The 26307-nt window shown below is 40.5% G+C and overlaps 1 protein-coding gene across 1 annotated transcript in view; it reads left to right on the top strand.

The window, feature by feature from the left end:
• The first annotated feature begins 5258 nt into the window (after positions 1–5258).
• Positions 5259–26307, top strand: part of slc1a9 (solute carrier family 1 member 9) — a 31231-nt gene continuing 10182 nt past the window's right edge. The window contains exons 1-7 of the mRNA XM_037688699.1: positions 5259–5292; positions 16249–16404; positions 18622–18774; positions 20694–20947; positions 22305–22410; positions 23669–23795; positions 25648–25881. Coding sequence (XP_037544627.1) covers positions 16254–16404; positions 18622–18774; positions 20694–20947; positions 22305–22410; positions 23669–23795; positions 25648–25881 — 1025 coding nt within the window. The 5' untranslated portion in view covers positions 5259–5292; positions 16249–16253. The remainder of the gene's footprint in view (positions 5293–16248; positions 16405–18621; positions 18775–20693; positions 20948–22304; positions 22411–23668; positions 23796–25647; positions 25882–26307) is intronic.

Raw genomic sequence — 26307 nt, 5'->3', positions numbered from 1 at the left:
CTGCTCCCTCTCTTCTTACAGCACCTCACTTTTTTTTTTCTCTCTTCCAGGATTACCTCTCAATCACTTGTCTCCTTATCTGTCCCTCCTCGGTGTCTCGTTACGGGACTCGGTTCACCTACGACGGCTACGCTTTCATTCTCTCGCCGCAGATTTGTCACCGTCTGCACCCGCCCACATTAGATGTGCAGCCTAAATAGTGAATGATCTATTTACAGTCCTGGCTTTCATGTTGGCAGCAGAGTCCACACCTTCCTGTGTCTCTGCGTTTTTGAGCTCATCTGTCCCTCCGTCCCCTCACCTCTTCCTCTACAGGCCGCGTTGCGGTCCCTTTTCTTGCCAGGAGGCAGAATGTAACACATTGTAATTTTTACTCACTGTACAACAGCAGCAGGTTTGAATTTCAGTGGCAGACTTTGTGTTTGAACTGCTCAGGCAATTAGTAGAGGATTGACTTACAGAGCGACTACCGCACAAAGGAGGCTCCGGCCCGGTTGTCCCCATTTTGGCCCTGTCCATCTGTCTCTCCCTGCGAGACTGAGAGTGACATGGGATGTGTGCGTGGAAGTGTGTGTTTAAGTTTGAGGAAATTTGTCTGTGTTTGTGTTGTAATTAACCAAATTCAGGTCTGTCATTTTAGGATTTACGAGCATAATGGGAGCAGTTCGGCGGCGCGTACAGTCCTGGTTAGAGAAAACAGAAAGCACCTGGGGTTTCAGTTTGAAGGATTTACACATCAGGACATGATCAAAAATCATTTGGTCTTTCAGGTCTGAGTATTAAATACTACTTGGTTATCATTTATTTCACTAAAACTACTGCGTATCAAAAATGCAGATGTAGCATGTGAAAAGAAGTCCACCCAAAACAGACGCAACAGAGATCCTCCTCTGTAGGACCTCTTCAGTCTTTCACATGGTTGTGGAGAAGTTTTGGCCAACTCTTCTTTATAATGCACCTTCAGTAAATTGAGATTTGCACATATTTATTTCCGCACAGCTCTTTGAAGGTCATGACAGCACGACAGCTTAGTGGTTAGCAGCACTGCCTCACAGCAACAAGGTCCTGGGTTCAAGCCCCGATTTGGAGCTGGGGTCTTTCTGCGTGGAGTTTGCGTGAGTTTTCTCCGGGTACTCCGGTTTCCTCCCGCAGTACAAAAACATGCATGTTAGGCTGCCTTCAGGCCCAGGCTTCCCTTGAAAAGGGACTATCCTGTTAAATAAAAATAAAAATATAAATAAAATAGTTCCTGCCACAACATTTCAGCCATTTTGTCTGAATTTGAGAGGGTCGTTACAACGTCTTTTCTTTTTCAGCCAAACCGCTGTAGGAGGTTGTCGTCCTTGGGTTGAACTGCTGAGCTTCAGCTGTTGGACACATGGCCCCACATTTGTCTCTAAAATACTTTGGTTACGACGGATCAACTCCGATCTTGACGCTGCAGAATAAAGCACAAACTATTAGCCGCCCACCATCAGTATGCATGAGTGCATTATGGGTAAACATCTTCACTTTTATCTCGTTTGTCCAAAGGGACGTTGTTCCAGAAGTCGGTTTGTTCAGATGCAACTATGCAAACTTAAGCTGTGCTGCGGAAAAAAGGCTTTTTCTTAACAACCCTCCAAAACAAGTCCAACTCGTTCAGTTGTTTTTTTATCATCTTGTCTTGAAGTTGAATGTTTACGTGCTAACTGTAATGTTTAAATGGAGCTCATTTACTTTGAGCAAACTCTGGAAAAAGAAGAACCTATCATGTTTATCACAAACGATACTTCTCAGTGAGCGTGTCTGGAAATGGTCCTGTAATATTTTGTAGGTTAACAGTTGTTTCTCCAAGGTAATTGCTGATGTCTTTCCACTCTGGCGTTGAGAGAACGCCCACTTGAAGGCTGCAGCTAATCTCAGTGCATTTGATCAGCAGCGCCTGGCTGCTCCTACATCTCGAAGCTGAAAAGATATAAACTATCCTACACACATTTCTACATCCTGTCTTAGATTAGATTAAATTACATTTTGTTAGATTAGAACAGTGGATGACATGTCTACCGGTAACTGGTTATATGGTTTTATTTTTTATTTTATTTGTGTTATTTCAGTTGATTTACTTCTGCAGATGTTTTGTTGTATTTGAATTGTTCATCTATGAAAACATTCAGCTCGTGCAGTAGCTGGGTGCTGTGACGTTTGCTTTTTGTAACTTTAATATTTTTCAAAATATGCTTTTTATTTACAAATATTTTTTCCATAGAAATACATTAAGAGCTCTCCAATCCCCCCCCCCCCCCCCACACACACACACTTTAAAACCTTCTTCAATGTTCTCTTTTTGTTTTCTTGAGCAGCTTTATGGTTTTAGCTACTGTTCTCCACTTTTAGCTGTTCTTTTGCCACTTTTAGGTTTTTGTTAGGATTTTGTTACTTTTAGCTTTCAGTTAGCATTTTAATTATTTTATATAGCTTTTGATTCTTTTAGCTTTTAGCCTCCCTTTTGCTACTTTTTGCTATCAGAATGCTTGTATGTAGCTCTTTGCTTCTTAAGCTTTTAGTGGGACTTTTGTTATTTTAGCAAATATTTAGCTGCTTTTGACTAGCCTATTGCTTCCAACTAGCATTTTTCTTATTTTAGCTTTTTGATAGCCTTTTACTGTATTTAGCTTTTAGCTTCATTTTGCTACTTTGGAAGTTTAAGTAATGTTTTGCTCATTTTAGCATTTAGCTATTGCATTTTAGTTTTTAGCTTTCGTTCTCCTGTTTTTTTAGACTTCTGTAGTAAAATCAGCACTCACACTGATTTCACAGAAACAATGACATCATCAGTCTAACATCCTTCATTTTAAAGATGAAAATAATAGAAGATAGAACTTAACTGTATTGATCCCGCAGGAAATTGTTTTAACATCTTGTGATGGCAGAAGATGTTTATTCTGTTCTGGACAATAAACGTTTGACCTAAAAGAGGATGTTGGAGATATTTTCTACTTTCTAATATCTGTAATAAGTGTGTATTCCCAATCTGGAGTTCTCATTCAAATGTTTGAATGTTAATGAGAAAAATTCCTAATGACCTAAATATTCAGCAGATATGTTGTCTGTCTTCTTTGCAACTAAAATTAGAAAGAAGCAGCAACCGGTGATGACAAGCTCCCACATTAGAGAGGCTCACATCACAAACCAGGATGCTTTTTGAAGTCTTGCTGTGATCACTGAGCGTTTTTTAGTTCGTTATATCGCCACCTTCAATCTTACGTGTCCATGATGGCAGCCAGTTGAAGGAAGGAGTCACGTTGTTGCTCATCTTCATGTTTGACAGTTGAGACGTTAGAGTCGTAAATCAATCCTGGCCCTGTCTCAAAGCCCATGAAGCCAGTAGGTCTGCAGTCTTTATGAGCCAACCTGAAACTCCTCGACTTCTTTATTAGCTCGGTTTGAACTCCGTGCTGCTGCAGAGTAGAGATTTACAAAGAAGGCCAGCATGTGCAGCAGCTCCTCATGACTGACACTGATACCTGTCAGGAAACTGTGCAGGTTCCTTCTGCCACTGCAGGAGTCATAGCGCCCTCCTGTGGAATGGAGGACACCTGAAACACCCCCCTCTGCACACAAACTCATGCTTTTGTACATTTCTGCATCTCTTAAAGCTTCTAAAATCTTTTTTGTGCCTCACCTTACTTGCAGGAGATATTTTTTCTTCTCCATCTTTCATCACCATTTTTTTTTTCTCACTTGCCCTCGAACAAGACGGAGACTTTTCCTCCCTCTCCTGCCTTCCTCCTGCTTTTGCTCTTTGTCCTGTGCACAGAGCCTCTCTTTACACATCTTCCGAATTGTAAATTATTATTACGGATCTGGTCAGCTGGTCTTTCAACACTTTTGATTAATGTTTTTTTTTTTTCAAGAGGCAGGGTACTGGAGAGCCCTCATGCCCAAGCGGACACATGCAGCTGGGTATGTCATGGATCGAAGATGCATATATAATTGGATTTATGATAACAGGTTTCCTCCTTTGTGGAATCGGCTGGTTCCTGGTTTATCAACATACAAAGAAGACGGCTGCAGCTAATTTGGCCCTGGTCAGGCTGCTGGCCTTATGTGATGGATTCATTTGTGCATCGAGCTCTCAAAGTCATATGCGTTGTGAGCTCCTGGAACTTGCCGGCATGTTTGATTCGACCCTGGAGAAAAGCTAAAGCACCAACCGGAGGAATGTTCACAAATCTGGCTGTTTGGATTCGCCATCGAGAGTTCCAGCAGAACTGAAGGCAGACAGGAACCAGAGTCTGCCTGCCCAAACAATTGTTATCTGAATCTGGCCTCTCCGCTCGGCCTTGGAAGGCCAACTTATCTCAAATTGCTCCTGGAGGATATGTAAATACGCTCTGCTCTGCCGACCCCCCCCCCAGAGAACTTCTCTGTACGCTTATCAGAGCTGTACCAGCTGAGAGACACTAACATCTTATCAGGACTAGGGAAACTATCTGGAAATGTTCATGGACAAATCTCACCGTCTTGTCGTCCATGCCTATGTATTGTGTCTGTGGTAAAATTTTTTTGATACCTTAAACTGTGCCCTGTTAAAGGACACGGTGTGAGAGATCTCTATATATGGACGTAGATGTATTAAGAAATATCCTTATGTGGCTTCCCTTTTTCTATCTAAGCAATAAGGGCAGTGTTTCTTAGTACACCTCCGTCCATCTTTAGGACGGCTGTACGGAACGTAATCTCGCTGTACTTAACTGTGCAGTGACAGTAAAGCTTATTTTGATTCTGATCTTCCAGGTTCAGGCCTTGAATGAATGCATATCGCCCGCCACCTTTGATGCCAGAGTTTTAAACTAGATTCGTGTTGAGAAGTGACAGAATTATAGCTCAAACCTGGAAAACAATGTTATGCAAGTTCTTTTAGCAAACGGGATATGTGTTGGGGAATTATATCAAAATTTAGACCCGATTTCTGTCAAATTGATGGAGTTTGAGCCATTTTTGTGTTTGCAAAGGCTGATTAGCTGCAGTGGCCATCTTTAATTGGGTCAAATCCAAACATTTATCTGTTGTAGATGTGCATCTAATGATTACTTTAATAAAAAGTCACGGATGGAGAGAACTATGTGCACGGAACAGACAGAACGGAGGGAGGGGAGTGGGGTGAGGTGGAGGAGGGGGCTGGAGGACCAAGCTGTTCTTTGTATTAATCTGTAAATTTTCTCAGATGACGCAAAAGACTGTGGCTTCATCCTCACGTCCCTCCTGATGCCTCGCTCTTGTTGGACGGGAGACAGCAGCACACAGCAGGTAAGACTCCGTCCCTCCGTTGATTCAACACTGACACATAAATGGTTGTTTTTCTTCGACAGAGTTATTTGAAACCATCTAATATCATTTGCGATTATAAGCTTTTGTCTCTCTGGAGGAAATGGATCATCAGAGCTTTAGAGAAGTTATTCATGAGTCATCTGCAACAGTTTGAAAGAAGCATTAAATATTTCAGCAGACGTGGAAAATCTTACCGCTCTTGTTTGATAAAGAAGAGGATCAGAGAGATTTAAAGCAGAAATAACGATTTTCCAGAGTGTCGGCTGGTCAAATGAGAAGGTGCGTTTCCTTGATGAGGACATTAAGAAGTTCAGCTCTGACAGGTGCGGATCGAAACGCAGAAAACGGGAGAAAAAAGGAGCGAGTTTATTAATAGCATGGCTTTACGGGGGTGAAGAGAGCAGATGTGATAGACAGTCTGTGCTTAAGGAGTTCAAACAACAGATTATTACATCGAGATTATCATCTGAGAGAGAGGAGGGGAGGGGAGGGTGTGGGACATGTGGTCACACGCACACACACACACACACATCTAAAATTAGAAGATCACACTCGAGTGGCTTTCTGAATGCATCTTGAACCGATTTCATTCGATTTCTGTCTCATTTCTGCTGCAACCTGCGGTTCTGGAGCCCCGTGTGACTCTTCAGACCAGCCGTTGACTAAAAACATCAACCTGAGCAATATTTTTGACTAAATTAACAAAAAACTAGTTAGTTTTAGCAGATAATCCAAATATTTGCAAAACGTTTGTAACACCTCTGCAGCAGCTGGACTCTTTTTAGACGTATTGGTAATAAAAAAATACTCTTGCTTCTCATCATTTCTCTACCAGAATAATCTGAATGTGTGTCAGATTTTCACTCAGATGTGTTTAAAATTTAGCGACTGGTTTTATCGTTGAGCCGAAAGTTTTTCTCGCTCGCTGCGTTGACTCGCAGCGAAGTTGTTCTCCAAATCCAGCGGAAAATTCTCACTTTTTCAACAAGCTGGAGGCAGATTGCTGTAAAAGCAGGGAGTTTTCTGCATCTGTTGGAGATTATAGTTTTATCTGATGTTCTAACATAAATAGTTAATTTTATTATACAGACAAGATTAGAAATAACGGTCTGACTTTAATAAAAGCCTGCTACCTTCAGCGCTTTATGAAAATGACCAACAATCTGATGAACAAAACCTAATAATGGAAACATTATTGTTTTATTTGATCCTAATTTTAAATCTCAAGTACTTAATGACTTTATACAAATTATATTTAATAGAAGTAATCAAAATGGCTCTTTCACTTGTAAAAGTTGCACACACATAAATACACATAAGAAGGGAAAGAACTATAACAAAAGGTTATTTCTGTTTTAAATTAGTGGCTTCGCAATAAAAGCACTTTGACTCCCTGTTTAGATCCCTGATGTGTTTTTATTGGACTTTTGTCGTTTTTTTTAAAAACCTCCTAAACCAAAGATTTGATTATTATTCGTGAGTGAAAACATTTGGAGATGTCTGGAAAATTACAATAAGCATTTTTAACTGTAGCAAAATGAGTAAAAATCTGAATATTGAAAGATGACACACACTTCATTAGTTATTTATCTATAAAAAAAATACATTTACTGGTCAACTTATGTTTTTAGGCTTCTGCACAGTTAATCTAAAATAACAGGACATACATTAAGCTTTTCTAAAGGTAACAAAGTAAAATAAAAACGCACATATTAAGATGTAAGCGCCTTTTTTCCCCACTCGCACTACTTTAACACATGTAAGTACTTTTTTAAAAGCACATTTATGAACTGCAGCCTTAAATGTTCTTCACCGTAAACTTTTAGGAGTTATAACCGTCGTGTTTTAGCTGATAGAGTTGATCCTTCGGCATGTTTTTACCTGAGCTAAACATCAAAGGAGTAATCTGCAGCAAGGCCCTGAAGGTAACAGTTAAAACCGTGGTAATAATCTGAAATTAGTGCAGACAAACACAGGTGGGATTTCTCCGGCTGTGCGGGGGGTGACCCGCGGAGTCGAGCCAGAGCTTTTCTAATGCGCAACAGAAATCCAGGACATGTCAGCTGTCCGTCACAAGCCGCTCTCTCGCCGTCGCACCTTTACCCTCTTAATGATGACTGATCAACCCAACGGGCGCAGCTTCAGCCTGTGAGGAAGTTAATCTATAATCTGGAAAATGGATACAATAATCTTAAAACATCCATCCATTGTTTTTATCCGCTTCTTCCTTTTCGGGTCGCGGGGGTCCCTGGTGCCCATGTCCTGCCATCACTGTGTGAGAGGCGGGGGACACCTGGACAGGTCTCCAGTCCATCACAGGAATCTTAAAACAAAGAGACACAAAAACAAACATTTATCTCGTTAAAAGGTTTCTGCACGCGCTTTCTGACCTCTTTGGGGTCACATCTGATTGTGATTGTTCTCTGATTGACACTGGCAGTCACCAACAGCGTTAATAAACACCAATAAGCCCCCCCACCTCCACGGCCCACACCATGGGCGAAGCCACACATACCAGGCATGTGTTTGCATCCTGCAGACGTTATCTGAACCAGCGTAATCTCTATAAGATTTGGGTTTAAAGGTCAATTTGAACTTATGTAATCTTAAAACATATCCCAAAGCAGACAGTAATTCAGTCTAAGTCACACTCAAGATAAATTTGTTAGCTGAAAAACTTTTCTAAATATCTTCTACGTGATTATTTTAGCACCACTCAACGTGTTTAGCTTTAAATCAATGAAAACTGAGCTGTAATTGATTTATCGGTGACTTGACTCCGTTCGACACGAAAGACTGATCAGCTGTGTGAAGAACTCATTAAACTCCAAGTGTGGGGTCTTGAGAAGAACTATGAAAATCAAATACGTTTTAAAAGGAGTGCCAATAACAAATTTAGCTTTAAATGTTTCAAAAATGGCCATAAAAGTATAGAAACTTCTAAAATTGTTGACGAGGCTCAATGTTTGTACACTGGGATCAACTTTTATTTTGTGGGTCAAAAGCAAACAAAACGAGGAAACGCTGATTTAAACATTAAAAAAAAAACCAACATCTATCTTTAGTGTTTAAATTTCAATTTTAAACATTAAATACACAAGAATTGAAGTTATAATACTTCTTTAAGTGGACAAAAATGTAAAGGTTGACGTCAAGTAAGAAAACGTCCATCAGTTTTGGGAGACGCACGTTTTCTGTCAGCTTCTCTTGAATCCTGCAGTGCAGCGACGGTCGTCCTCTCCGTCTGTTAAACGAGTTTTGTGGAGGGGCGGGGTGGGGATTATATCTCCATCCCTTAGCAAAGCTCACACCAAACAATCAACCGCTGGAAATAATCCTCTGAGACACACAGACACCCGAACACGCCCGTCGGTGCAAACCCACGTGAACGCAGATGTCTCCTGAACCAAATATTACAACACAGAGTTTATTCACAGAACCGCGAGGACTTTCAGAGGGACTCTAATAATAATTATTATTTGTTGTTGTAGTCATTTTAAGTTCAACAAGCGTTTTACTGAGAATTCAGTCTGACGGCAACAGTAAAACTGAGGATTTAGAGGGAAATTATTACAAATAATTAGCTTTTAAAACGTCATATTTAGGTCAAAGTTGAAACAGTTTTATTGTCGTCTTCAAGCAGATAAACCTTAAACATCACGACTTTCATGAACATCTTCCTACAATTTATACTTAAACACAACCAATGAACTGTCTCACAAGAAATTGAAGCGTTTTGTTTTAAAAAGATTGAAGTAACGGTGATAATATTTACACTGATAGACAAAATGTGAATTCACGTTTTCGTTTACCGTATTTTCCACCGTACACGTCGCACCGCCCTATAAGTTGCATCAGTGCAAATATGTCTAATAAAGTGCAAATTACATAAATACGTCACTTCGCCGTATACGTTGCATCTATTATGCATCACCGCTGACGTGTCGCATTTGTTACGCGTCACCGCTGACAACCTGGAAATGTGGGCCGGTGTTGTGCCAAAAATGGATTGGCTGCCAAATGGCGGTCGCGGGAGCGTGCACGGGAGGACTTTAACAAGAATTTAACAAGATTAACACTTAAAAACAATTATTTGTTTGCTCGAACTTATAGCAAAGGTGTGTCTCAGTCTAATTTTTACTTAATAAATGCGCTTTAACGGTCAAATCAGCTGCATTTCAAAAGTACTTGCTGCGTCGGGGCTGTGAGAGCGTGCAGAGGGAGGAAATCTGGAATGAAGAACGCTGCGCATTTCTTCAAAATTTAACAAGATAACCACCTAAAAACACCATTTTGTTTGCTCGACATTATAGTAAAAATGTGTCTCAGTTGAACTTTTACTTAATAAATGCACTTGAATGGTCAAATCAGCTGCATTTCACCAGGGCAGCGCAGTGAAATGAAGCTGATTTTTACAGTTGTTCCAAGCGAGCTGGACGAAGGTGGCAGGCTATGGCAAGCTGATTGTGTCATTAATAGCCCCTTTTACCTATTGCATGACACAACGGCATGCCATACCACTCGAGTGCCATCTAGCAGCTGAAAATGGTAGTGTTCAATATTGTCAGTCAGAACGAATGAAAACGGTCATATCTCAGCCGAACATTGGTTTATAAATATGAGAAACAAATCCAAAATACGTCGCTTCGGTGTCTAAGTCGCAGGGCATGCAAATGATGCAAAAAAAACTGTGACTTATAGACCGAAAAATACGGTTAACGGATTTAACAACCTCAGTAAACTTTACTTCTGTCTTGTAGAGTTAAAAAACAGATTCTAAACTGAAAACTAACCTTGTGTTGCCTCTTCCGGATCCTTTGAGTATTCTGAGTCTGGCTGAAGGCCCGGTGGCGTTTGTAACGTTGAAAACTAGAAGTGAAAACAGAGACGGGGACTGTTACCAGTTTCTGATGCTGAGTCTCTGATGGTTCATCTTGGGCTTATTTACAGTATTCAAAGTCTGCTTTTCTGGAACATGAACTCATTCTGCCAAATGTCGGCAGCCTGGAAACCATGCGACGATTAAGATGTGCCATAAGAATATGACCGTGTGAGTGCAGATTGATTGCAACCTTTAGGTTATTTATTACACATCCAATGGATGTTTGTGTTTATTTCATTGGTTCTCGTTTTATTCACTTTGTTCGTGTGGGAAATATTTGGTCGTGTGTTTTGATCATCATCATCTCTCGACTAACAAGGTCACGGTGGTGATCTCACGCTTGTTTCACAGCTTTTATACTGAAGAAAGTTCTTTGAAGGAATTGTTCTTCTGGTTCAGAGCCCGTCAGACAGAGCTAGGTCACTGTTGGACTAAACCCAGAAATGTTTGAAAGCTCCCTGATCAGTCTCAACCTGATGAATTTTAATATTTATGTATTGAAAATGGAAAATAATACAACCCCAATTTGAAAAACATTGGAGCATTGTGCGAAATGTAAATAAAACCAATATAATGATTTGTTAATCTTATAAACTTGCATATTAAACAAATCAAATCAATCCAATGTAACTAAGGAATTGTACCATATTTAAAAATAAGGTCATTTTGAATTTTAGGGCAGCAACACATCTTTAAAAAGATTGTGTCAGGGGCAGCAAAAGGCTGTAAAAGTAAGTGGTATGAATAAGAAACAGCTGGAGAAGCGTTTTGTAAATAAATTAATTTAGTTGTCAACAGGTTAGAAAGAGGACTGGGTGTGAAGAGAAGTATTTTAAAAGTAAAGATAGGCAGAGGTTCACCAGTCTGAAAACCTATGTCTGAAAACAGTGGAGCAGTTTCAAAATGATGTTTCTTAGAACGTTTGGACGACATTGAGCATTTACGATTCATAATATATTCAAAAGACTTCAAGGTTCTTTATTGCCATTCACATCACATGTGGTACATGAGGTGGAGTGAAATTGTGAACACAGGATCCTAGTTACACCCAAAAATAGCAAAAATATAAATGATAAAAAAAATAAGCAGTATACAAGGTTAAGATTTACACTAAACAATGATAATGCAAAATAATATGGTGTATTAAACAGCAGCCTGAACATGAGTCTGTTGTGAGCAGATGAGTAGGAATATAGCAGCTTAAGGTAAGAAATCAGCAGCATGGATAATCAGGAGCACAGATAAAGTCGCATATCATCAATTAAAGTTTCCTTACAGTGATTTGTCTCATTTGAGATTCATGGGTCCAACAGCTTCAGGGTAGAAGCTGTTCCTCAGTCTAGTGGTTCTACACTTAATGTTCCTCAACATCCTTCCTGAGGGGAGCGGAGCAAAAAGTGTGTGTGCTGGGTGAGTGGAGTCCTTCATGATGCAGGTGGCCCTCTTCCTGCATCTGGAGGTGTAAATGTCTGTGATGGTGGGGAGACTGACTCCAACATCTTCTGTGCAGCCTTCACCACTCTCTGCAGAGCTTTTCTTTCTGCAGCTGTGCAGCCTCCATGCGACACGTTGATGCTGGAGCACAGGATGCTCTCCACTGCACACCTGTAGAAGGAGGTGAGGACTGAGCTTCCCTGACCAGCTCGTCTCGGCCGCCTGAGGAAGTAGAGTCTCTGATGAGCTTTCTGATCAGGCTGGTGGGGGTGTTGCCCCAGCTGAGGTTGTTATTCAGGTGCACACCCACATACTTGTAGCTGGAGACCACTTCCACAGCAGATCCTCCTATGTTTTGGAGGGGTGGGGGTGTTTGCTCCTTCTGAAATCCACAATCATCTCCTTCAAGAATCAAGAATCTTCAAGAATTTTTAGAAATCTCGGCTGAAATTCAGTATTGGATGGTCATGATCTTTGGGTCCCTGGGGGGCTACTGCTTTCAAACCAGGCCTGGTTCTGTTCTGGGCTCAGGAACACTTCCACAGATCACCGTCTGTAAACATAGTTCATCCACTAATGCTGCTTAAAGCTCTGTCAGGCAAAGAAGAAGCCAGATGTGAACACCATCCAGAACTGTAGAGTCTTCTCTGGACTCGTTTAAAACGGACTGAGGTGAATCCAGAACTGTTCTGTGGTCAGACAGAACTAAATTAGTTATTTTTGGAAACCGTTCTCCGTACTAGAGAGGAGAGGAACCATCCAGCCTGGTATCAGCGCACAGTTCAAAAGTCAGCCTTTCACATTTGCTTCTGTTTATTTAAACATTAGAAATTTAACAGGTCAAATAGTTTGTTTTATTCTGTGGAGCAGAGCCAGCAGTGAGATCTGATTCCTTGAGGCCAGCTAACGCAATGTCCTGAGGCATCTCTGACATCTCCTGGAGGGGGAAAATAATCTGTTGGGGAAGATTTACAACTCGATCCTCCTTTTTCTTCTCTGTTCACAGGACGTGTGCTGTTGAATCATGGTTTTAGGGTCTTTATCATTTATTCTGCAGCTTTTACAGAGAAGAATAACAGACATATCTTTAAAAGTCATCGCCATGGAGTCTTCTTCACGTCTGAAGTATTTACTTTAATGCAAACTAGGGAGGAAAGTATTTATTCTGGTATTATCACTTTTGTAGTTTTAGTATTTTTCTGTCAAGTCCAATCCATCAGAGCCTGACTTCATCTACAAGCTATGTTCACGATAATGGCCTTTCTCCCTCGGACTCTTCTCAGGTTCATGTAAATATAACCATGTGGCCAAATGACATCACCAAACATTGTTCCTGCTAAGAATGATGTAAAGATTGGAAAGAGGATTTGTGATGAACATAACTGTGGATCCCCCTCCCCCCCTTTCCTCTCCATTCACCCGAGGATTACATCCCTGCCACTGAAACTTAGCCGGGCGTTCTCCTCCCCTGGGATTTACCGTTTCTGATCACTCTGGCAGCCCGAATCCGTGTGCTCAGACTGGCAACCTTTGCAGAGATTTGGAGGCGGTTCGAGACATGAAGCAGGAGATGAAACACTGACAGAAGATAAACCAGTAAGTGAAGTTGTTTTAGTGAATGTGCTCTGATATGAACGGTTCTGACTTCCACCATGCCAAACACTAAAACGATTGATTATAATCACATCTGTTAGTAAATGTGACACTCATACTTGGAGGAAGGAGTTGTCACAGCTGCTGCGCGCTCCAGATGTGTTTATGTACGACTGGTGCGTACAGGTGGTAGATTTAGGCTTTCTGATATTTCTCTGTAAGGAAAATGTGTTTAGTTTTCTGTCACCAGACTTCCTTTCGGTGTGACGTTATGGTTCAGAGGCAAAGAGAAAATGATGCCTTCAGGTGTTGAATAAAAGGTTGTTCTTTACAGCGTTAGACATGGATGTCACTCGTTGTGCCACATTTAGCAGATTATTCGTACAACTTCTTTGCGCTTATATAGAAATCACTCGGGGATTTAAACATAATAATTTTTTAGCTCTGCTTCAGTTTCTCTGTGTCATTCTGCTAATCCACCACCTTTGGACAGATTATCATGACTAAAGTTTAATTCAAAGTCCACAGCTGATGGTGCCTCTGTGCCCTGCATTTCATCCAACACCTTCATCATAATCCTGTTATTGTTTCTTTTTGTGAAGTATCTCACCAACAATGAAATGAAATCTGGTATTTATGTTTCCAAGAGTATAATCCCAGTCACTTCTTTTTGTAGCAACACCAGGAGGATAAATCTTTATTTAGCGCCCAAAAATAATCACCATGGAATGATGCAGGGTTACAACCTTTGTTAACTTGGGTAAGTTTCTGAAGTTTCCAAGGGTCTCATGAAGAGATGTACCCTGAAACCTCCAAAGGAAGGCAACCTGATCAGATACGGATGAGCAGCAGGTCTACGGTGAGTTCACTCCAGGGTGACGGATCTCCTTACCATAGAGCTAAATGCACTATTTCACTGGGCTGCAACTAGTTTTGCTACATTTCATTTTTAGCTACTCCTGGTTAGAAATGAATTGCTGCCTTCAAGTGTGGGAATTTAAATATCTCTTGTTCACAACTGAAGGAAGAATGGGGCGTGAAATCAACAGATGGATCGGTGCAGCTTCTGCTCTATTGTGGACTCGTGTGCCGGTCCGTTGTGGTGAAGAGGGAGTTGAGCTGTAAGGCAAAGCTCTCTGTTTACCGGTCAGTCTACGTTCCTACCCTCACCTATCGTCAGCAACTCTGAGTAGTGACTGAAAGAACGAGATCTTGGATTCAGGCAGTCGAAATGAGTTTTCTGCTCAGGGTAGTTGGACTCTCCCGTAGAGCTAGGGTGAGAAGTTCAGTTAGACCAGGGGTCTGCAAACTTTACGATCAAAAGAGCTATTCTTTCTCCTTCGTTCACTACATTAAACGTGTCCGGCGCTGCAACAACATGCTACAACTGTGAAATATCAATTGGTGGCCCGTGAGCCACTTTAGGTTTGCTGGAGGGGGCTTTTGTGGCCTGTAGGGGTGACATTATAAAGCAAAAAAATATCTAGTGATTTATTACATTTATTAAAATAAAAGACCATATTCTTGTAAAGAAGGTGGGGAAAAAAAATCAGTTTTTATCTATTTTATTTAAAAATAGATAAACTGTGCAGACAAGCAGAACTGGTTTGTTCCACTTTGAGTAAGCTTTTGGGGGAAGAATCAATTTTGTTGTGTGTTTTCTTGACTGATGAAGCCTTCTGGATCGAAGGCGAAACGTTTCAGCACAAAAAAAAGAAACTGTCCAGATGACCTGACTGAAAAATGTTGGATTGTATCCCTGGATTATTGAGCATGGACTTTGTTGTGCAGACAGTTCTTCATATAAAGAAATAAAGCATCAAGTTCAAATGTTTTACTCCTTGTACTCGCTCCAGTGTTCACAAATTTGCAAAAGAAATGGCAGGAAAACAGTTTGAACTAGTCCTTTTTTTGTTGTTCGTGTAACCAATAAGATTCAGTTTATGTTAGTTTTGGTCAAAGCTTGAAAGAGTCGCTGAAGAGGGACCAAAGAGCTGCATGTGGCTCCAGAGCCGCAGGTTGCAGACCCAGATTAAAGCTTCTGCACATGGAGAGGAACCAGCTGAGCTGGGTTTCTGGTCAAGATGCCTCCGTCCTTCGAGAGGTTTTTCAGGCATGTCCAACTGAGATGAGAATCAGGGGGAGACACTGGAGAGACCAAGTCTCTCAGCTGGCTGGCCTGTGGGAGCACCTTGGAGTTTTCCTAGAAGAGCTGGAAGAGATGTTTTGATAATTTTAGCTTTTAACTACAGTTTCAGTTCATTTTTACTTTAGTCACTTTTGCTGGTTTTAGGTTTTATCTACTATATAGCTGGGTTTATTTCTTAGCTACTGTTTTACTAATTTGAGCTTGTAGCTTTTATTTTGATTGCTTTAACTTTGCGTCAGTTTCTTCAACAACTGTCAGCAGTCATTCAGCAGCTACTCTGAATTGTTGCAGAAAAAGACAATTCTGTTGATTTAAGTGTGACTTTTTGCTTCCAGCAAATTGAATATCTGAAATGGATTCAAACTCTCAAAAAGACATTTCTGAGTATCGGTGTTATTTAAAACACACATTTTTCATTTGAGAGTCACCTTAGCCTAACTGGTTAGCCGAAATTTTTCCTCCGTCAGCTGTTAGCAGCTTCATATTTCGTAGTATTTCGCTTCTGGCTTCTGCATTTTTCATTTAAATGGACGATGCACAGATTACATCTCTGGAGTTGTTTCTTCATGTCCTGTTTAGCTGCTGCCTGCTGTGCTCGCTTGCAGTCATGCATCTTTGCCTCCCTCAAGAATCAAAACCAAATATTTTAAAAACATTTATGTGAGTCACAGCTGCTTCTGCTTGTTCTTCCCGTGTCAGGAACAAAGCCAGACGGCCACAAATAGCTGCTGAGAAAACCCGAGTGCAAGTTTAAAACCACAAATACATTTAACTGCTTTTATAGACTATTGCACAAACTAATGCTATGTATAACAACATCCATGGGCATGGTTCTGAAATGTGAAGTGACAGTAATCCCATTTTATTTAACTTCCAGGCAGGATGACAAACCAGTCCACCGTGAATCAGTCCAACATAAAGAAGCAGAAGAAGGAAGAAATCCTGCGAGATGACAACACGGAGCTGGCGTATAAAGACGCTGGTCACTGCAGCCGCAACACCCACAACCTGCTGCTGGGACTCACGGTTCTCGGTATACATAATCTCCTAAAACATGCTGAATCAGCGTCCGCGCTGTTCGTTTCCTGTTTATAGTTTCTTCCACATGTTTACAGTCAAGCTGCTTCTGCAGACTACTGTATTTTTTGGCCTATAAATTGTGTTTTCTTTTGCATAATTTGCATGCCCTGTGACATATTTATTTTTTTCCCATATTTATAAACCGATTTTTGGCTGGGATATGACCATTTTCATTCATTCTGACTGAAAACATTATTAAACACTAACATTTTCAGCGACTAGATGGCACTTGAGAAGTACGGCATGCCGTTGTGTCATGTAATAGATAAAAGAGGCTATGACACAATCGGCTTGCCATAGCCTGCCACCTTCGTCCTACTTGCCTGGAGCAGGACGAAGTTGGGGGGGGCCTGTGGCTGAGTGGTTAGAGCAGTCGTCCTCCAATGCGAGAGTTGGGGGTTCGAATCCACCAGCAGTCACATGCTGAAGTGTCCCTGGGCAAGACACTGAACCCCTCATAGCCTCTGATGTGTGTCCATCAGTGTATGAATGTGATTTAAAGCTCTGATTAGTCTCTTTAGAATGATTTGTTCAATTATCTTGGTAGAGATCTAGTAGAGTGACGTATGAATGAGTAAATGAGGACACAGATTGTAATGTAAAGCGCTTTGAGTATTTTGAAATAAGATAGAAAGGCGCTATATAAGTACAGTCCATTTACTTTTTTTTTTTTTTGGCGGGGGGGGCGGCGGGGGGAGAGACAGACGCACATCTGAGCCGTGCGCCGTTTGTACCGACAGTTTTCGAGTGGTGGGGGTGCGTTCAGCGTGAGGGTTCAACATGAAGGAAGATGCTGCCTTTAGCTTTTTAGCTAGTGCACCTGCATTGCGAGCCGCTAGTTTAGCGTTACGTCAGTGCCGACAGGTGGGTGGGGGGTGGGGTTTGGTAGACGGGGCGCTCTGTTCTGTTGACGGGGCGGAGCGCCCCGCTTGTATAGTGGTAGAGGAAACACTGTTGTGAAATTTAGAAGAAATGCACAGTGAGTCGTCCCTCTGCGCGTTCACGTTTCTGCGTATCGGCTTTTGAAAATGCAGCTGATTTGACCATCAAAGTGCATTTATTAAGGAAAAGTTAGACTGAGACGCACCTTTACTATAATGTCGAGCAAACAAATAATTGTTTATTTTAAGTGTTAATCTTGTTAAATTCTTGCTAAAGTCCTCCCGTGTACGCTCCCGCGGCCGCCATTTGGCAGCCAATCGATTTTTGGCACAACACCGGCCCACATTTCCGGGTTGTCAGCAGTGACTCGTAACAAACGTGATGCATCAGCGGTGATGCATAATAGATGCGATGTATACGGCGAAGTGACGTATTTATGTAGTTTTCCTCTTAATTAGACATATTTGGACTGTTGTGACTTATAGGGCGGTGCGACATGTACGGCAGAAAATACGGTAACTGTTCACGTATCAAAACGTTCGACTCGATAAGGAAAAGTGTGCAATGGCTTTGGGTTTTTATAACTCTTATGCTACATGTAGCTTTTAGCTACAGTTAAGCTCATTTTAGATGTTCGTTTCTGTTCTGCTTGTTCGATTCAGTTAACGATTTGTTCGTCAAAAAAATGTCAACAGTCTTTTAGCACACAGTGCTCACGCTGTATTTTCACCCAAAATGCAATTTCTCTCATTCTTTTTGAGGTCAGATGCTTTTTTTTTGTATCTGCATCAGATTTTACTACCCACAAACTGAGCTCTGCACTCTGTGTTCATGTTCCCCACATGACTTTGTCAGCTTGTTGTCTTTAGTCTGCTTCTGTAAACACTTCAGGATGTTTCATCACAGCAGAGCTTTTTTTCTTAACACCAAAAACAAACCCTGCAGAAGAGTTAAGGATTGAGATCGGTTTTTTTTTGTCTGTAATTTGTCACTGAGATTTAAACTCTGATACGAAGGCGTTTACATTACTGTCGATGGCCGTCATCGGTCAGCGATGCCTTACATCTCAGACGTAAAACAAGAGGCCACTGAGTCAACTCGAGGACTGTAAACAGAACAGAAAAATGATTCATTTTCAGCTAATCAAGTCCATTAATTGTGTTTAAACATTTGAAAGAGGCTCTTCTTTTCCCTTCTTTTAGTTTTGTCGTAAAAACAAAGATAATTTTGTTTAGATTTGTCTTGAAACTGAAGGATTAAGGGATGTTTTACTGTGTCTGTTGGTCAGGTGTTGTGATGGGGTCAGTGTTTGGGATGTTCCTGCGGTACATGGTGGTGACAGACTACGCTGCCCTCACTATGATTTCCTTTCCTGGAGATATCCTCATGAGGATGCTGAAGATGCTCATCCTGCCTCTAATCATCTCCAGCCTTATTACAGGTGACCACGTTAACGAGTGCAATGAGAAAGCATTCTGTTTCAAATTAAAGTCATTTATAAACAATGCAATGCTGACATGTTAACATTAGCAACTGGGGGAAAAATGCATTTTTTAAAAGACGGGTTTGTTTCAACAACAGGAAATCTACAAGACAGAGTTAAGCTACATGTTTATCCTTTCATACAGCGCTGTGGATGCACACCCAGAAGGGTTAACCTTGTCATTCTGTCAGGGCTGTTTATGTAGACTGAAGAAAATCTCTGTTCTCACAAAGTAAATGTCACTTTCCAACAATGTTCCGTCCGGTCATCTGGACAGTTTCTTTTTGTTGTTGTTGTTGAAATCATCTTATCACCAGCAAACTGGTTGGTCCACTGTAGGAGTGTACTGCTTAGTGGGGAAACAGTTTGTCTGTGACTTCTCAGACTGACGAAACCCTTCGGATGGAGGGTGAAACATCTCTCAACAAAAAAAGAAACAATCCATATGACCTGACTGAACACTGTTGGATTTTTTACCTAGATGATTGAGCATGAACCTTTATGTAAATGTCTCTTTCTTTATTTAACCTAAACATCAGTTTCACTCAAAAGTAACTAATCTTTTATAAAGCTGTTGGCATGCAATTTGACAAAATAACATAATTATAAATGTTTTAGAACAGCAATATGGAGTCAGACGACACAGAAACATAATTTAAAGCTGTGCAGAACTGAACTGTGAAGTTGTAAGGGGATTTAAATATTTCCAGCAAAAGTCAGATTGTACAGAAATCAAGGAAAACATGAAAACTACTATTTTCTTCTTTATTTCTTAGATTTCTTTGTCATAATATGCATGTACAGTAGTCTCGTTTATCGCAGGGGACCCGTACCCTGAAGACCCGTGATAAGTGAAAAACTGCGAAGTAGAATAGTAGTACAAGTAGTAAATAGTGGTTTATTTTAGTATATATATATATATATATATATATATATATATATATAGGTGTTTTAAACCCTCCCCACACTCTTGCAATATTCTAAACAAAGTTTCTAAACTTTAAACGTTCTAAAAGAGCACAGAATGTCATGATTTCGGCTCTCTGCCTCTGCTGCTCTCAGCCACTTGCGAGCGCTCTTGGCCACACCCACTTTTCCACTTTGCACGGAGAACAGCTGATCAGCTGCAGCATGAAGTTTATCCTGCAGTAAGGGCTGCACAAAGGTGCAGGAGGTGCTAAATAATTTAAAATAATTTATTTTAAATAAAAATTCCACGCGGATCGTGCGGCTCATCCATCAACCAGCCAATTGTGTGTCATGTCCAATCTTATTTTGAAAAACCGCGATAGAGCGAGTCCGTGATAAACGAATCACGAAGTAGCGATCGAGGAACTACTGTAGTAAATATTGTCATTGTTTTTAGCGTTAACGTGAGATTTTCCAGTTGTTGCAACATCTGTAATTGTTTTCAATTTGATTCAACCTCGTCAACTCCAGGCTGTAAATGTTATCCGCAAAACATGCACTCAGTTCAGTGGGCTTATTGATTTAAAACTGACTTACAATGCATTAAAAACTTTTTTTTATGTATTTGATATTAAAAATGTCAAATTTTAACCAAGGCTTAAATGATTTCACTCCTTGTAAGTGGATATTTTTTGTAGTTTGAGATATGATATGAGGAATTAAGACGAAATAAAGCTGGTATGGAAATAAATTAGAGCTAGTCTGTAAAATAAATAGAGATAAATCTATGGTAAGTCCAGCTACAAACTCATTTAGTTCAGAGGTTATAAAGAGTTAAACTGAAGGGCAGATGCTGTCATTTAATGTATTTTTTTATGAAGCACAGAACCAACATGGATTCCTCTGTAGTACCTTTCGGCTGTGATTTGATCTCCTGGAGTGATTTTTTAAAATCCTGCGTTCTTCAGGGCTCGCTGGTCTTGACGCCCGCTCCAGTGGCAGGATGGGCAGCAGAGCCATGGTGTACTACATGTCCACCACTGTAATCGCTGCCATCCTGGGGGTCATCCTGGTGCTGGGAATCCACCCGGGTAACCCCAAACTGAGGGGCAGCAGAACCTCCACAGCTCCAAAGAACCAAGAGGTCAGCAGCCTGGATGCCTTCCTTGACCTGCTTCGAAACCTCTTCCCTGAGAACCTGGTCCAGGCCTGCTTCCAACAGGTACCTGATCCACCTGTAACACCCCTACACAACCGTTTTAGTCTGAACGCTGAGTCAGCAGCCACACTGTGGTTTTCCTGTTTATTATTTCATACGTTTATAATACAACTGCTTCTGCGTAGTTAGGGTTGTTTTAGCTGTTTTATATCAAAACATTCAGTTCATTCAGGAAATAAGTGCTCTGACTTTTATTTTTTGTATCTTGTAGATTTCTAAAAAAATGTTTTACTTTACGTAAATATTTTTCTCCATATATACATATTATGAGATCCCTTAAAAAAAAACAATGTTTTCTTTAAATCTATCTCAGCATATTTGCTCTTTTTTGTCCTCCTATGCTACTGTTTGCTTTTAGCTACTGTTATGCTAGTTTGAACTTTTAGCTGGCATGTTGCTACATTTAGCTTTTAGCTACCATTCTGCTACTTTTATGTGTTAGGTAGCCTTTTTTTTATATCTATCTCAGCATATTTGCTCTTTTTTGTCCTCTTATGTTACTGTTTGTTTTTAGCTACTGTTATGCTAGTTTTAACGTTTAGCTGGCATGTTGTTAAATTTAGCTCTTAACTACCATTCTGCTAACAACAAAGTCCATGTTCAATAATCAGTACCATTCTGCTACTTTGAGCTTTTAGCTAGGCTTTTACTAGAATTAGCTTTTAACATTTTTTAGCTTTTCGTTATCATTATGCTACTTTTAGCATTTTAGCTAGTGCTTAGCTGCTTTTAGCTTTTTGCTCTCACTCTGCATTTTTTAGCTTTTAGGTAGACTTGTGCTTTATTTAACTTTTAACTGTTGTTTTGCTACTTTTTGCTTTTAGCTTCTGATGTGAAGACAGATGTTAACAGCTGTTCTGCAAAAGCCTAACTGGGTTTAAAGGCTCTTGAAGGGTTATTTAGTCAAATTGTCAAGAAGTCCTAAATTCTTGTTTTGTTGCCAGCACCAGCAGAGCTCCTTAAATAGTCTTTAATGTGTTCCTTGAACAAAACATTTAGTCTCATAGTAAAATATTTGTGTAGTTTGAGGTAGAAAGCTCGAGTTTTACCCAAACTGACCATATTTTCATGTCTTATTTGAATTAGCAGTTAAAGTGGCAGAAGGGACCACAGCTGAACTTGACCTCACGGACTCCGTCACTCCATTTTATTGCTGTTTGTTTATTTTATTGCTGTTGACTTCTTCTCCCGGGATTCACGAGTCATGAAGGTGTTTTAGCAGGAAGGATCCGTCCTTCAAATGTTTTGTCTCTTTTCTGTTTCTGCTTTTATTTTAGAAGCTCCAGCTTCCAGGACCTTGGAAGGAGAGAGTTTGTCTGCGTGGATGTTTGAACTGAAGCCACTGATCTGTCTCTTTCAGGTCCAGACTGTCCTGAAGCAGGTGCCGGTCTCGGTGTCAAACCAAAGCGAGCCCTTGATCGTGAACAGGAAAACACTGGAAAACAAATGGGGCATGAACGTTCTTGGTGAGTCGGTGACAGAGCTAATTAATGCAATGGCTTTTACCTGTAATCAGCTTTTTCATTCATTCGCTCGTTTTTTTTAAATTCACTCATCCAAGTTTACACGCGGCCGTTAATCCACGACGAGAAAAATCTAACAACGCTCAAAAAAGCTGTGAACGACTGAGTGAAGAGAGGAAGAAAATTCATATAACCTGCCATTTTCTCAATACGTCAACAACTCACACATGACCACACTTATTATTATTATTATTATTATTATTATTATTATACAAATGAAACAAATACACAGCAAACAATATCATCAGTCTTTATAACTATTTCATAAATTCATCGCTTATTTGGGTCAATGGTTGACTTGGTTTGACCAAATCTTGAGTCAGAAGGTTTGACCCAGTGCTTTGGTTTCAGTTCTTGACAGTCCACATTTTAATCGGAAGTTGATCAAATTGTTCCTGACTGGACCTCTGCTTTAAGATGTTAAAACAACTTGTAAGAAAATGTTAAACCTGGTTGACTTTATGACAGGGACTTTAGGGATAGTAGCATGAGTTTGTGCTAGCAGAGGTTAGCACAAGTTTGCTAGCATCAGCTGAGGTTATCTAATAAAGCAGATTTGGGGGTTGTTCTTTGAACTATACCTTTTAGGTAGCTCTAATTCAATAAATTATTAATTTTAATACATTTTCAGTAGAAATTTCAACCCGGTGTGTTGGATCAAACAACCTGCTGAGATAAATCTCCACATGGTTGGCTCAGTTCAAGTTTGTCTCAGGCCTCGGTTCTCTTTACGCAGCTGTTTTTATTGTGTAATATTTTTAGGTTAAACAGACTAATAGTATGCAAATATTCACTTTGTGTAAAGTTCTTTTAGCATTTTTGGTAATTATTGGTGACAAAATTTCCCCCAACTCTTTATGGAATTACTCAAACATGGAACAAAGTGAATAATTCATAATATGAACGGTTTATATTTCTAAAACACGCTTAGCATTATTTAAAAGTGCAATATTTTTACATTTATTTTTATATATTTATGTGAGGATTACCCTCCTGCTGCCCTTGGGTCAAAATGGCCTTGTTAAGTTTGCACTTCTTACAAACGCTACTTTCTATAATATTATTTTAATTTAAAACGGTTTTAGTCCGTGTCAAACACAACCAGCAGTGGATTCAAATGATTTGTTTTATATATTAATGACATTTGTGAGTACAACAGTTTCTTTTGTTGCAAATGATGGGTTGTTCTGTCTTCTCCAAGGCTTGATCGGCTTCTTCATCACCTTCGGGATCTGTTTGGGCCGGATGGGCGAGCGGGGGAAGGTCATGTGCAACTTCTTCAACATCCTCAATGAAATCATCATGACGATGGTTTCCATGATCATGTGGTCAGTGTCGTCTTGTGTGCGCTTCTGTTTTAGCCGTTGTTAATGGCTGCATTGTGTTGACATTTTGGCGATAACGCACAAACACGAGGTCAGCGACAGTGAAGGAAAAGTGACAGGCAGGAGACAAACCATGCTAAACAGCAACGACTTTAGAAGAAAGAAGGGAGGACGTGTGTTAGTGAAGGACACAGACAGATGGGAAGAGCGAGGGTCTCCCTGGAACATGCTGGAGTCTGTGGTATGCCGAGGATCAGCACGAGCAATGCTGCGGGCTCCCAGGGGAGTCGAGGAGGAAGAGCTCCAAAATGTAATGGATCCGCAGACGGGCAGAGGAGCTGCTTGGCGGCAGATGCACGCAGAAGAAAGATGCGTGCTTTCAGAGAGGCTTTGCAGGACTCTGGACTGTCACGTGGAGAAACAGAGGAGTCGCTCTCAGAGCAGGGAGGGGCGGTTAGAAGAGAAACTACATGTGCAGCTGGACACCAAAGGAACAGTTTTCATCACTCACTCAGTATAAACATGTTAGCCAGAGGCCTGTGGAGCAAACCAAACAGAGTTCAGTGTATACAGAGGGAAGTACAATCCACACGCTCAACAACTGTCAGCAAACGCCTGCCTCAGGTTTCAGCATGCAGCTGACCTGGAAGAGCAGGCTGCCGTCATGATGGGAAACTGCAAAGGGGCGGGGCTTAAAGGAGAGCGTCGCTTTAATTCAGATTTCCTGAAAGAGCGGCGGACTGAATTTATGAATGGGAACAACTGCGCCGTGAAGCAGGAAACTGGAGATCCAAGAATGTGCCGGGTCCTCTGGGCGCGTGAAAAAATGCTTCAGTGGGAAGATTAATTAGGTGGTGTCACATCTCTATTAATTAAAATATAGATTAAAAAAAAAAAAGTAAAATACTTCTTTAAACAAATATGTATTAAAAGCACTTTAGCAAGATTTTTATAGATGAAAAGTTTGTGTTTGATGATAAAATATGTCTAAAATGTAAGAAACAGAAATGGACAATATTTTGATTACAAAGGGTTGTAATGACTTTAATTAAACTAAACAATAAAATGGAAACTTCTTTCAGGCAGTTAACTTGTAAAACACGTTCAGGACTCTTTTTTTTTTTCTGACATTTATTAAAAATTACTTTTTAAACATACCGTAGATGTTAAAATCGTCAACGCTCGTTTGCTGTATCGACCAAACTGTCTGTAAAATAACGCATTAACAATATTTAATGCCAGCTCACGAACAAAAGACACAACATTTAAAGTATTTTTACTTTTTGTCATGTATTATTTTGTTTCTGCCAACACAAACTGACTTTACAAACTTGTTTGTCCAAGAGGTTTATCTTTGACTTTGTTTAGTGTGTTTAATGTGTTTGTGGGTTACTAAAATGTCTCGTGAAAAACAGAATAAATTTTATCAAAACTTGTAGAATGCAATCACTGGGTCTACAGCTTATTAACCTATTGGAGTTATTTAAATTCAAGATGGCCGCCTGATCTTAAAACAACGAACAAAAATGGCTCTAACTCAGTTAAATTTACATAAAATGTGTTTTGGTAGTAGCTGAGACTGATCCTCAAGGCAGGTTTTGAGTGCTAGCACAGGGTCTTGTTTAAAATTGTAGCAGTAATCGTTGAAGTCAGTCCTCTTTGTCTTTTAGCAAAGTTTCTCATAAACCACTGGACTGTGGTTAAACAACACAACACAAAAATGGCTACAACTCAGTTTTACAGATGTTGACATTCATTTTGATGTGGCAGTAGCTGAAATGCTGTTCTTTAAGGAATTTATTTTCATTATTCTGATAAAATAATTGTAGTTGTTCGATCCTAACTCTGTGCGCAGGTACTCTCCTATTGGCATCGCCTCTCTGATCGCAGGGAAGATCGCTGCCATTGGAGATCTGGAGGTGGTGGCCAGGCAGCTGGGCCTCTACATGGTGACTGTAATTGTGGGTCTGGTGATCCACGGCGGCTTGATCCTCCCTGCTATATTCTTTGCAATCACCAGAAAGAGCCCCTTTGTGTTCTACTCCGGGATTTTCCAAGCGTGGATCACGGCTCTGGGAACTGCCAGCAGGTATGACAGACAACCTTCCATGCAGATGTGGAGACATTTGTTGGTCCCCTTACGGCTCATTGAAGCAATGTTGTGAAAAGTTAAGATAAAATCAACAGTCTAGTGTCCAGATGCATGCTCAAGGAGTCTAGCTCGACAGTCTAGTGTTTGTCTGCATGCCTTTAGTAGTACCACAGGATCCGTCATGTTCCTGTTAGCTATTCAGCCCGTTTAAAGGGAACAAACAGCCACTTGGTAGTATGCTATGGTTGTGTGCACCAACTTGAACATGGAGCAGAGAAGGTAAAGATGAGCGCTGCCTGACAAGCTCAGACACAAGGTAACAGATACCCATGTTAAAAGTAAAAGCTACAAGCCCATCTCCAATCAGTTTCATGTTCCTCTGACCACAGCTGATTAAACAACAAAAATGTAGACAGTCCATGG

The sequence above is a fragment of the Nematolebias whitei genome, chromosome 15 (assembly GCF_014905685.2).
Source record: "Nematolebias whitei isolate Nwh7 chromosome 15, NemWhi1, whole genome shotgun sequence".
Taxonomy (NCBI): domain Eukaryota; kingdom Metazoa; phylum Chordata; class Actinopteri; order Cyprinodontiformes; family Rivulidae; genus Nematolebias; species Nematolebias whitei.
Note: the sequence above shows the minus strand (reverse complement) of the source record. Positions and strands in the feature narration are given on the sequence as shown.